The 13,307-nt window shown below is 58.8% G+C and overlaps 3 protein-coding genes across 3 annotated transcripts; 2 read left to right on the plus strand and 1 right to left on the minus strand.

The window, feature by feature from the left end:
• Positions 1–33: 33 nt before the first annotated feature.
• On the minus strand, positions 34–3,093 carry PSEUBRA_001465 (uncharacterized protein; the record flags this gene model as incomplete). Its single annotated transcript, XM_016434707.1, has 1 exon — positions 34–3,093. The coding sequence occupies one exon, from the start codon at positions 3,091–3,093 to the stop codon at positions 34–36; it is 3,060 nt and encodes a 1,019-aa protein (XP_016293757.1).
• Positions 3,094–3,825: 732 nt separating this feature from the next.
• On the plus strand, positions 3,826–5,763 carry PSEUBRA_001466 (Zinc finger, RING/FYVE/PHD-type; the record flags this gene model as incomplete). The annotated part of the gene is made up of 1 exon (XM_016434688.1): positions 3,826–5,763. The coding sequence occupies one exon, from the start codon at positions 3,826–3,828 to the stop codon at positions 5,761–5,763; it is 1,938 nt and encodes a 645-aa protein (XP_016293758.1).
• Positions 5,764–8,689: 2,926 nt separating this feature from the next.
• On the plus strand, positions 8,690–10,309 carry PSEUBRA_001467 (Ammonium transporter AmtB-like domain protein; the record flags this gene model as incomplete). Its single annotated transcript, XM_016434690.1, has 1 exon — positions 8,690–10,309. One exon carries the CDS (start codon positions 8,690–8,692, stop codon positions 10,307–10,309), a length of 1,620 nt encoding a protein of 539 aa, XP_016293759.1.
• Positions 10,310–13,307: the final 2,998 nt, after the last annotated feature.

Genomic DNA, 13,307 nt, shown 5'->3' on the forward strand with positions numbered 1-13,307 from the left:
ATGATAATCACATGTCGTTTGCATCCATACACCTTACAGCTCGACATGAACCTTCTTCGCCGCGCCCCTAACTGCATCCTTGACATCCTCGATCACGTCCTCGACCGTCTCTGCGCGTGGCGTAGCACCGACCGCGCTAGCAACAGATCGACTGGCTTTGCTGACCACGCTACTGCCGGACGCGGCTACCTCGCTCAGCTTGTCCTGCACATCCTCGAGTCGGTCCGCAAACGTTTCGGGCGAGGGGGAGGCGCCGACTGCGGACGCTACCGAGCGCGAAGCCGCCGAGGCGAGGGACGACGCTGATGACGCGCCGGACTCTGCTGCTGAACCTGCATTGTTCAGTGCTGAGCTCGCGGACTTGGACGCGACAGATGCAGCAGACGATACCGAGGATGCACCAGATTGAGCTGCGGATGAGACCGAGCGCGGCACCACCGAGGCAGCAGACGACGCGGACGAGACACCCGACTGAGCCGCCGCACCAGCATTGTTGAGCGCCGAGCTGGCGGACTTGGACGCCACCGATGCTGCCGATGACGCAGATGAAGCCCCTGACTGAGCAGCCGAGCCGACGTTGCTCGCAACAGACCCGGCTGAGCGCGAAACGACGGACGCAGCTGAGCTCACAGACGAAGCTCCCGACTGAACGGCGTCGCCGACGTTGCCAGCGGCAGATCCGGCGGCGCTCGATACAACGGACGCCGCTGAGGATGCTGACGAAGCAGCCGATCGAGCTGCCTGCCCGACCCGGCTGGTGGCCGCTTCGGCGGTATCTTTCGCAGCTTCGATGTAGTCCTCTGCTGTCTCGGGCGTGGGCGATGCACCGACGGCGGAGGCGACACTGCGACTGGCCTGGTGTGCGACCGAGGAAGCGGATGAAGCGACCGAAGCAGCTGCGTCCGAGGCCGAGCTCGCCGCAGCCCGCACATTCGCCGCCACTCCACCGGCCGCGTCAGCCACGGGCGACGACGAAGCTCCAACCGCCGAGACGACACTGCTGCTCGCCTTTGCAGCTGCGGAAGAAGCAGAGCTGCTCGCAGCAGCAGCCTTGGCGTTAAAACTGCTGACATAGTCATCGAACGACGAACCGGATCCAGTGCCGGAAGCAACGTACGCCTTGGCCCGAGCAAAGAATCCCTCGTCCACCACCTCGCCCAGACCCATCTTGCGTCGAGCCGACCCGACAGCCGCCAGCATGCCGGCAGTAGCATCGGTGCTGATGCGGTTCGCCTGCTCCGCCAGCCGATCGGTGATATCCGAGATCTTGGCGGCGACACCATCACCCGCGAGCTCGGCAAGCGCGCCGTCGCAGTAGGCGATGAGCTCCTTTCTCGCCGAGCTGTGCAGCTTGTCAGTCCAGGCGCGGAGTGACTTAATCTCCTTCTGCATACCGGGTGCCTCTTTGCGAAGGTCAACAGCGCCACTCGACTTGCTAACCGCCTTCTTACCGCTCTGGACCGCGGAAAGCTCCTCGGAAAACAGAGCGGCTCGCTTGCGAACACCCATGTCCCACCCATGCCACTCGTCCATGGTAGCGGAGAACTTGGTGTTGCGCATGATCTCGTCGTAGGCATCCTTGGCGGCGGAAGCGTAGCGACGGACTTCGGCACTGCTCGCCTCGGTGGTCTGACGTTCCTGCTGCAGGAGCTCCTCGTAGTAGGCTGCGATCTGCGCCTTGGTTTCCTGACCAGCACGGTCGAACTTGGCCAGCTGCTGGTCGACCAGCTTGTTGCCCTCATCGAGTTTCTTCTTGATGTCCTTCTCGGTGTCGCCAGATCGGGTCGAGATCTTGCGCAGACCTCGCTCGACGCGGTTGAGGATCAAGGCGACCGTATCTTCGACGAAGGCCTCGTTGATAAGACCGAAGCGGTCGGGGAGATCGGTGAGACGGGTGTTTCGAAGCTCGGCGATGCGCGTGACAGCCAGTTGGTACTCTTTCTCGATGAGGTCGGTCATGCCGGTCTCCCACACCTCGAGCAGATCTTTGACCTTTTGCTCCTCGGCTTCGAGCTCAGCGTCGAGCGTGGCTGCTTTGACCGAGTCGGTCTCGTCGGCAGTCGCGCTGTCGTAAACCGATTCCTTGGCCTGCTTGAGACGGTCAAGGAGGGAAGGGTCGTCGCGAGCCTTGATGGCTTCCTGCTCCGCCTGCTTGACAGCCTGCTGAGCGTGCTTGTCCGCTTCCTTGGCAGTTTGCTTGGCCTCTTGCTGAGCCGCCTTGATGGCGTCCGACCCAAGCCAGTGAGCTTTGCGCTCGTACACCTTGGCGAGCAAGCGATCCAGCTGAGGTCGGACGTAGAGGCTGTAGAATCGGCGCAGAGCGGGGCTGACATGGTTGACCAGGAAGCTATAGACCTGCTTGATGGTCTGGATGACGCGAGGGTGCACCTTGTCCATGTAGAAGGCGTACGAGACCGAGGACGACTGCAGACTGTACTGATACGCCTGATCAACGTACGGCGAGACATCGCGCTGGTAGATGTCGTGGTACGGCTTGACAGCCTTGTGAACGGTGTTGATGTGAGGCTGGACGTTCTTCTTGTGGTACTGGTGAGCCTGTTGGAGATAAGGGTCGATCTGCTTGTGGGCGCGCTTGAGGGCACGGCGTCGAGCAGGATCGATGCGCTTCTTCCACAGCAGACGCCCGCGCTTGTCTGCCTCGCGGTAGATAGGGCGAGAGACCTTGTGAGCACGCTTGATCCAAGGCTTGGCAGCCTTGATCACGGGACGGGTATACGGGTCTGCCTTTTGCTGAGCCAGGTGGTAGTATGGCTTGACGATGGGTACGATCTGATCGCGAGCCTGGGCCAGATTGCGACAGACGGGACGAGCATCTTTGGCCGAGTAGTCGAAGCGGAAGGGACGCGAGGGGCAGGTCCACACTGCAGCATAGATCAGGTAAAAGATGGTGACGCGGCTCGCAAAGGAGATGAGCCAGCCGGTGAAGCTTCGCGACGGCTTTGACTTGACTCTCGCTCTGCTCTTGCGGGTAAGTTGCCCGGGCTTGTCATCGACGGGGAAGCGGACTGGAGGGGTTGGAACGGAAGCCCGACCGCTGGCCTTTGGCTTGATTTCGCCTTGCTTTGCCGCCATAGCGATTAACGCTCGCTGTTGGAGTTCTGTGAGGGCGAGTTGATCAAGCTCGCGGACGGCAGATGCAGTCGTTTGATATACGAACGGAGATGTGGTTGAATGAATGGATGGAGGAAGGGAAGAAGGATGCCGAATTGAGTGGTCAGTGCTGAGTGTTTTCCACAAGCAGCGAGAGCCGATTGCTGACTTTTATTCACGCGTGTCAAGTCTTCTTCCGGCCACGACGTCACGATACGCCAGACCGAAAGCTGAAAGCGACTTTTCAAATTTGTTAGACCTCTAATACGACTGCTCAGAAAAAAAGAGGCGGGATCGTCAGCGCAGATGCAGGGTCTGTCTCAAAAAGAGGGTTGAGAGTCGGTGCGCCGCTTCTTCTTTTTGACCATGAAGCTCTCCATGCTCGTTTTTCCGCGGGCTTCCTGCATCTCGTGACCGCCTTTTTCAACAACAGAGCGCACAAGCCTCGCCGCTCTTTCGCTCGTTTCTTCCATCCATCATCTCAACGGCGACACGCTACCTTCCGAGCGGATTCTTTTGCTCGATTTAGCATCTCGTCAGCATCGAGCCCAGGACGCTGCACGGAACTCGTACACCAACAGCACACCACCAAGCGTAGGTCATCCGCATCACACGACACTCGAAAGCGTCGACCACGACTTCCGACGAAACACGACCTTCACAGCCGAGAAGCACAACGTCGATCATTCTTCCTACAGCTGCCACATTGGGACAATGGCGGTGGTCGCAGCCCTTTCCAGCAATAAGCTGGCCGGCTCGACACCCATGCCTCGCGCACTGCGCTCTAGTCCACGCAAAAGGATTCCATCGCCCTCGCCGCAGGCGCCCAAGTCGAAGAAGCCACGAGCAGAACCAGTCGACGAATCCGAGCTCGACTGTGCAGCTTGCCCAGCTCCTGGTCAGCCCGCTCCCATCCCAGGCAAAGGTGCTGCCTGCGACCGCGAAACTTGGATCTCCTGCACACATTGCAAGACCTGGTTTCACTGCATCTGCATCGCACTCGAAAATCCGGACGACTTTAGCAAGTGGTACTGCCAGCCATGCATCACTCGATCCAAAGAAGCCTTTGAATCCGGCACAAGCACCTCGCGTGCTCCCTTCACCAACGTCACTCGCCCACCTCGTCGAAAGTCGGATCGCGCCAAACTGGAGGTCGATTATGCTGCTATTCAAGAAGGCATCCCTGCCGACCCGCTCGGTCGCTGGAAAAACTTCCTCAACACATATGACTTTGAGCCCGACAACTTTCGCAGGATGGAGGGGCCAGAGTGGACGATCGACTGGCTCATGAACGACGAGACCGCCCTCAGACAGCCCGTTCTCGTGCCAGCGCCAGCTGATCAGTCTGTCAAAGCGGTCAATGGCTCTGTCAAGACCGAAGCGGATGCATCAGGACCGCTTCGAGGGAGGATAGCGAACAAAAATGGACGACCTGCGCCGCGCCATACCTCGATCCCCGGCATGGTCGTACCGCCATCCGAGATGACCATCTTTGACGTTGCGGACATTATCGGTCACGACACTCCTGTCGAGGTCATCGACGTCGCCTCTCAGTCCTCCTCCAAAGCCTCATGGACTATCTCCGAGTGGGCCGAGTACTTTGACACACCCAAGGAGAAGAAGAAGAAGACGCTCAATGTCATCTCGCTCGAAGTCACCGGCACACCCATGCAGGCGTACGTCGAGGCGCCGCAGCTCGTCCGCGACCTAGATTGGGTGACACGCGACTGGCCACAAGAGCGCCGAGATCCGTCGTGTGCCGACAACAGCTGGCCCAAAGTGCAACGCTACGTGCTTATGGGCGTGGAAGGAGCCTACTCGGACTGGCACATCGACTTTGCCGGCAGCAGCGTTTATTATCATGTCATCTGGGGACAGAAGACGTTCCTCTTCGCCCCACCTACGCCACGCAACTTAGCCGCGTACAAAGCATGGTGCAGCAGCACGCGACAGGACTTTGACTGGCTCGGAGACCACCTGCACAGCCTCACGCGCGTCGACGTCCGACCAGGCGAGACCATGCTGATCCCTTCTGGCTGGTTGCACTGCGTCTATACACCCAAGAACACGCTGGTGGTGGGAGGCAACTTTTTGACCGACTGGAACGTCGCGACGCAGTGGAAGCTGGTTGAGATCGAAGAGGCCACCAAAGTGCCCCGCAAGTTCCGCTTCCCGCATCTCAAGCGACTCAGCTGGTTTGTCGGCAAGGGCTGGAACGATCGATTGGAGCCGCTCGATGCTAGCGAGCAGGGTGCAAAGGGCGAAGACGGAGCTGACATCGAAAGGGAGGCAGACGTCGCAGATTTGGTCGATGTGGTGCCACCATTGAAGGTGGTCAACAACATCGAGCTGGTTTATCAGTCCCTCAGCGACGATCTCGAGCTGATCCAAGATCCTTACATCGCGGAGAGCGGGGATGAGCGGACGGTCAAGCAGCAAAAGGCGGCTCGCGAGGCCATCCCGGTCCAGTATGTCGGACATCTGCCAAAGGCAGAGGCCATGCTCGCGACACTACGAGGGCGGCTCGACAAGGCCAAAGCACTCGCTGACTCGGTTCACAAGGAGCGCGTCCGTCTCACAAAAGAAGCTCGAGGAGGGAAGAAGGGAGCGACTCACGGATCGGCCACGAAGAAGCGCAAGGTCCGCAAGTAGATCGGGTGCGCTTTACGAGCAAGGCCGCGAGGGAGAGCCGACAGACGAGCAACGACGGGAGATCGCACAGGACCGATCCGAGATCGGGCAAGGTCGAAGGGTCGAAGAGATAAGATTAGCTTGGTTCAGCTAGCGTGGCTCTGCCGGTGCTTATCTGCTATCAACCCCACACGAGCCGGCGAGCTTGACGTCACATGGCTCAAGGTGGGCGCCGAGGATGAAGCGATCCGTTATCTGCTCTTTTGCCTCGGTCGCCTTATCTCGTGCTCCTCCCCTCATCGAGATTGGTTCATGCTTCCGTTCCGGACGATCGACTGCCGATAAGACAATGCGACTTCAGAATGCGTGCCGTTCATGCGCATGCTCGTGGCGCTGACAGCTGCCTCTCAGACTTTGCGTATGCTTAGCAGCAGGTTGCTTTCCCGCCCTTGCTCAGGTTGCCATCTGACCTTTCGATGGCAGCGCCTCTCTTCGGACAGGTGGATGATGTCAGGAGGTGCGCCTTTGATGCAATCACACATTTCATGCATGCCCCATCTTCCCCACTTTCCGTTCCGTCCTCTCTGTGCTCCCGACCATAGCCAGGTAGGATGTAGGCGACGATGACCTTTCTGTGACAGCTTCGGATGGTGTTGAAGCTCGAATTGCTATCTTGAGGCCTGTCGCGCCGGCTCTCTCTTATCTCTGCCGCCGGGTGTGCGTATTTCGTACGAGAGAGAATTCTGATTTTGCGACCCGCCAATCCGCACCCTAGCAACTGCAGCTTCGTTCAACGGACTCGGTCTCTGTCGGCCACCGACTGCATCCGCCTCGCGCCGAGGCAGTTTTCTCCCGCTTCTTGCGCGCCCGACTCTAGCATCGAGCCATTGAGCTTATGCGATCCACGCCGGCAAACTCGGCATGATGAGATTCCGGGGTGGACAAGTAACCAATGGCAATGCTGAAAAGGGCATAAGCGGACCAAGCCAAGCAGCTTTTGCAAAAGCGAGCCGAGCTGGATCGAACGCGAACAGAACGCGCAGCTGCAGGGGCGCAGGAAGGTGCTTGGGCGAAGATAAAGAAGCGCGTCTTGTGATTGGCTGAGGAGCGTTCTTATCACTGCGAGAACGCGCGGAGCATTTTTTTGGTTGGCTTTCCGTCCGCCGCCCGACCTACTGCGTGGCAAAAAAGGTGGGCGGGCTTGCGTCGCATTTGGTGCGTCGACATGAAAGATAAGCGGCGACACCCAGCAGGCAGGCTCGACACGATCTAAATCGACGCTTTCTGCCCGCGACCCTTCCTCCCTCGCTGCCTCCTCTCCCCACGCCCCGGCGATGGACTGCCATCCGCTCTCGACCTCGTGTGATGTGAGAGTCTCGATAATCATGCCCAGCTTCTGTTCCGTAGCGAGCTCCCCCTCCGATCCCATCAAAGAGTAGGAGCCCGAAACCCAAAAGTCTTGGCTCCTCGCTTGAGAGATAAGCATTTCACGATCACCTTGCTCCTGGTGCTCCCCCTCGCTGACCTTGAGGGTGGACACCGACCGTCGACTTATCGGCCTGCGATTGCCAAGACAATGACGAGGGGTCATTTCACGAGCCTTTCTCCTTTCCCGACTGTACGGCGGCGATCCGTCAAAGGAGCATCGATGCGCTATGAGAGCAGAGGAAAGCCTTGGCATCTCTCGAAAATACGCACAATGGCACGCTCGCGTGAGTCGCAGTGCAAGCGGGTCCGTTGGTGTCAGAATGCGGCTTCCGCTGTCGACGATGGGGATCTGACCGACGGTCTTGGCTCTTTCAAGGCATTCATGGGGTCATGCTCGTGGCAGCCACGATTCTTGTTGACATCCGTCAGATCTGGAAGCTAAGATCTCAGCTCGTCCAAGCTCAAGCTACAAATGCCAAACAGGCCGGTTCGAAGTCTCGAACTCTAAGCCTGAGCTAAGGAACAAGGTACGAACGGGATGTGACCCACGAGGCTGGGTTTGGTGTTGTTTCTCGGATCCTGACGGCTCTACCGTATGCAGTCAGAGTGCTGTAGACTGTTGGACAAGCGATCGAGATTCGATTCCAACGTCGATTTTGATTTTATTTTTTATTTTTCAGCAGGAGGAGAGCGAGGCACATGCATGAAAGCAATCAAACAAATTCTTGCTTGCGTCGACATTGGCCTGGCAGCTGGGCAGGTGGGCGCGGGTGGGTTTTATGTGTGTTGTGATGCATTCGTGTGCATCTCCTGAGAATTCGCTCGCTTTGTCTCGTGCAGTGTTGACCGTCCAAGATGGCTTTCAAATCAGACTCTTTCGCTCGCCTTTTGTCTCGGTGAAACAAAGATCATCTCTGCCCTCTTGCAGCGGGGAAAGGGCTCGCTCTTCGCATCGCATCGCAGCCTCTTGCAGACCAACATCAAACAAGAGTGTGCAGTACCAAGACATCTTACCTCGCCAAAGGGAAAAAAGTTTGGTGTTCAGCCCAGCCCTGACAGCCCTCGTCCCAACCTCGCTTCGACGCTGTAATCTATCCAGCCTCTCATTCGTTCTTCACAATCAGCAATCTGCGCTCCATCGGCGACTCCATTGACCGTACAATCTCCTGCCTAGCATCGGCGGCTCCCTCGGAGTCTGACGGAAGTGTCTTGGCTCGACTCTCCAACACCGCTCAAGTCGGTTCCCCTTATAGTCACCCTGATCTCGTCTCGCATCCCCTCCTTCATCTCCCACCTATCTTCACCTCCCTCCCGTCATCCATCGTTGTCCCGTTCCTTCGGACTCGATATCACGCTCGCACTCGTCGCTACCGATCGAGCCGCAAGCAACCTGCATTCGTCGCAGTACCTTCCTCCGCCCCTTCTTCTCGACTCGCAAAGTCGTTGACCCCGGAGCTGTCTCCCACCGTCCAACCCTAGCACCCATCCTCCCTGTGATCGCTCCGATTTCTCGCCTAAAATGGTCAACATCACCTATGGCGTCCTGAGCGCCCCCGACGGAACCGTCGCTGGCTCGTCCAACACGCTCCCTCTCGGAACTGACATCATCGTCACCTACGGCCCCAACAACGACATGGTCGCCTCCTACTCGCCCGGTGACATCTCCTGGGTCCTCACCTGCACCGCCCTCGTCTGGCTCATGATTCCCGGTCTCGGCTACCTCTACTCGGGTCTCGCCCGCAGAAAGAACGCGCTGCACCTTCTCCTCTTGACCCTCGCTGCCCTCGCCGTCGTCTCGTTCCAGTGGTTCTTCTGGGGCTACTCGCTCGCCTTCTCTCAGACCTCGGGCGCTTTCCTCGGCAACCTCCGCAACTTTGGCTACATGGGCGTTCTCGAGAACCCCGTCCCCCAGGCTTACAACAAGGTCCCCGAGATCGTCTACGCCATCTACCAGTGCATGTTTGCCAACCTCGTCCCCGCCATTGCCATCGGTGCCGCCTGTGAGCGCGGTCGTGTCTGGCCTTTCCTCATCTTCACCTTCGTCTGGACCACGCTCGTCTACGACGTGATCGCCTGCTGGGTGTGGAACCCCACCGGTTGGGCGTTCAAGTGGGGTGTCCTCGACTACGCCGGTGGTGGACCCGTCGAGATCAACTCGGGTATCACCGGTCTCGTCATCTCGTACTACCTCGGCCCTCGTCACGGCTACGGCACTGAGCGTCTCCTCTTCAAGCCCCACAACGTGTCCTACATCTTCCTCGGCACCGCCTTCCTCTGGTTCGGTTGGCTCGGTTTCAACGGTGGCTCCGTCTTTGCTGCCAACCTTCGTGCTGCTATGGCCATCTCCACCACCAACCTCGCCGCCTCGGGTGCTGGTCTCACTTGGATGTTCCTCGACTGGCGTCTGGAGCGCAAGTGGTCCGTGGTTGGTTTCTGCACGGGTGCCATTGCTGGTCTCGTTGCCATCACTCCTGCTGCCGGTTTCGTCGGTATGCCCGCCGGTCTGCTCATCGGTGTCGTCGCCGCGGCCGCGTCCAACTTTGCCACCGTCCTCAAGGGCCCCATGCGTGTTGACGACGTGATGGACATTTTCTCCGTCCACGCTCTCGCCGGCATTGTCGGAACCCTCATGACCGGCATCTTCACCCAGGCCTCGGTCGCCAACAACGACGGCAACACGGTCATCACCGGCGGCTGGCTCGATGGCAACTGGATCCAGCTCGCTTACCAGCTTGCTTACTGTGTCGCCGTCACCTCGTGGTGTGGTGGTGTCACTTTCGCCATCATGTTCGTCATCGACCACACGCCTTTCATCGGTCCCTTCCGTTCGAGCGAGATGGGCGAGGTTGTGGGTATGGACGAGGACCAGTGTGGCGAGTGGGCCTACGACTACGCCTTCATCAACCGCGACCTTGAGGGCAACTACAACCCCACCCACGGCCAGAAGCTCGATATCAACGAGAAGATGCCCAACGTCCACCACACCTCTTCGCTCGGTTCGGATAGCACCCCGGACCAGTCGTCCAATGTGCTCGCTGACAAACAAGCCGCGTCCCGTGGCAATGCCCACGCTCAGGATGCAGAGGTCGCCACGCCAACCGAAGTCGAACAGATGAAGGAGGCCGCTCACACCTCGTGATCTCATGAAAACGAAATGTATATAATGCCCGCTTTACGGTGCGCTTCTTTGCAGGATTTGTCTGTATAATCTTATTTAGGTCATGACACGTCTCGAGTGTTTGTGTGAGAGTTCGTTGGATGTGGGCTGGAGTGGTGGGTTGTGACTGATGCGCCGGTGGCTGGATCTTGGAGCACCAGGCAGCCTCGGTGAATTCTCCGTCTGGTCTTGGCTGCCTTCCGCCAAGATCGACGAAACCTCATCTGATGGGATCTGCGAAGGCCCACCGCCTTCCTCGCCTCATCTGCACAAGCCCACCTTGAGCTGCTGGCAACAATACCGCTGAGTCCCGAGGCCATTGCATTTCGGCCTCAATTGCAAACCCCACTTGATCGGCGACCATCCTCGCTGTTGATTGTGCACTTCATCACCATGACAAAGCGATTTGTTCGGGAAGAAACCGCTGGCGATGAGGCTCGACAGAAGCCCGCCATGCCTCTGTTCTCTATCACGATTCGAAATTCAAACTCTCATTGGCAACCGCGATGGGAGAGCCGAAAGTCATCCGACATCGAACGTCGCCTTTGCTCGCTTCGCCTTCCTCGCGAGACCTCAGGGAGCGTGATTCCCCACCTTGACGTCTTTCATTTGGTTCATGCTCCGGAAGGAGTGTTGGCGTTCGCTGGCCTTTCAAATCCCGCGGCATCGACAATGACGGGACGAAGAGGTCGGGCTTGGACGAGGGCCTTGTCCTTCGACCATCATCCGACGTTGCTATTGTCTCCCGACCTGATGCGCTCCAAATCCGCACGGACAGCCTCCGCCTCCTCCTCTGAGAGCAACTTCAGCAGCCCGCTCGGGAACAACAGCCACGATTTCGCGTCCATCCTCGGTGACGTATACCAGGTCGCCGTCGTGGAGCGCCGCCTTTTCGGATGGGCTTCGGACGCCGACCTCGGTCTCTGGCTTCGCTACCTCGCCTGTCTCGCCTCGTTTCCTCATCGACCCTCAAACCGACGGCGTTCTGACGCCTACGACAACAGGTGCGGTATCGGAGGTGCACATGGACCCCGACTCGCACATCGGATCAGCACGCTTCAGACCAAGAAACCTTCTTCTTAGCAACTCGAACTGCCTGCAGGCAACCCAGACTGTCTCGGGTCTGTCAAGATCAAGATCAACACCCATGCTCAGCGCCGAACACGCACGAGCGTCCAGATTCGCAAGGCTGCAAAAGGCCGACAGGGGTGTGTCCGAGACGATGTCTTCGCCGAGCTCGCCCGGCAGAGCTTGTTCGACACCCATCAGGCCTCTTCGGATTGGGGAGGGCTCCAAAATGTCGACGCAAGATTCAGTGTGGGTCGCCGATGCCTCTTGTGGCGATTTGACGCTATCCGGCGACGAGGGTGTGTCGATGCTGGAACAAAGGCCAGCAAGCATCCGTACGCGCAGCTATGAACGCCTCCAGCCGCAGCTTAGCCACTCGCGGTCACAAGATCACTCCGTGGTGGCCGTTGACGACGACGACGAGGCACGACACGTGTCGACACAACTTTCGCTCGCAGTCTGCCCTGATGCCCTCGTCTCATCACCTCAGCCACCAGGAGAGGCCCAGCCCCTCATCGGAGCGCACCTGAGACGGAAGAAGTCTCGTCAGTCAGCACGTCCAACGACGGTCGACACGCAGTCGTCGATCGAGCTGATCGCATGGCAAGTGCAGACGCATGCTAGCGGGGACACGTCGGTCTCGGACGAGATCTTCCGTCCTGTCAGCGTGATTCGGAGTAGCTACACACGGGATACGCCTCTGTTCGGGTCCTTTGCGAGGTTGGCGGGGACAGAACCGCTGATGCCGACAACACCGCTCAGAAGCGGACTCGATCTGGTCGCGGACAAAGTGCGCCCTGCGTCGGCGGGGGCGGCGGGGTCCAGGCAGAGTCTGCTCGACTTCTCCTTCCCCTTGCCGCCCAGTGGAGACCCTTCACGGCGTGTGCAGTCGGCACACGGACGTCTTCCACCCGATGTTATCGGCAGGCAGTTATCGGACGTCTGCCCATGGCAGCATCTTGACAGCCCCTCGATTGACCCTCTGCCATCTTGGCTTCAGCTCGATCAATTCCGGGCTAACGGCTACGATGCTCTTCAGCACCAACGCAGTTCGACGATCGACAGCATCACTCTTCACCCTCGCACCACTTCGATCCGTCACCGACCGCACAGTTCTGATCCACAGCATCGCCCGCCCCCGCGCAGCAACATGACGAGTGTCGGCCTCGGTCCTGTGTCCGAGTACCCCATGCGCAACTCTCTCCTCCGCGAATCTGTCTCTCCTGCTGAGCCCCGGAATGCGTTTACCTCCATCGTCCGGCGCCACGTCCCTCGTCATTGCGCCTTCTCGGCAAGACGCATGGCTCTAATCGCCCTCACAGTCGCATTGGCACTTCATCAGCTGCTATTTTTGATCTTCGAAGCGCCCTTTCTATGGACACTTCTGAGTCCCGCCCCGCCGCTTGCGGCAGCTTCACTGTTCCTCATGCTCGACACACTCATGTTCCACCTCCATCGAACGGAGGCCTCCTCACACACGTGGTTGTACTTTGGCATCATGTTGGTCTGCAGCATGGCCTACAGTGTCGCGCTGACCAGTGCAAAGCTCGTACTTCTCACCCAGGAGACGGACGCCGGAGCGGACAAGGTAGGGATCCATTTCAGCCCAGGGAGAAGGGATGGGGAAATTGCTTTGGGACAGGTGGTGAAGGACATGCCGATAAGTGTGGTGGGAGTCGGGTTGGCGCTGCTGCTGATGGTGGTGGGCGTCGGGATGATGGGAGTGGTGGGGGTGCGGTTGGCCAGACGACGGAGGCGGCACGCGTAACAGATGCTGCATCCCAACACACTGAGAGGTCTGGTCATCTATAAACAGTGCTCTCCTCAGCTGTGCCATTCAGGCTCGTCAACGGAAGCGTGTGTCAAGGCTCGCTTCTGTACGCCGGCAAGCATATCGAGAACAGTTTGCATT

This window comes from Kalmanozyma brasiliensis, assembly GCF_000497045.1.
Source record: "Kalmanozyma brasiliensis GHG001 unplaced genomic scaffold PSEUBRA_SCAF14, whole genome shotgun sequence".
Classification (NCBI taxonomy): domain Eukaryota; kingdom Fungi; phylum Basidiomycota; class Ustilaginomycetes; order Ustilaginales; genus Kalmanozyma; species Kalmanozyma brasiliensis.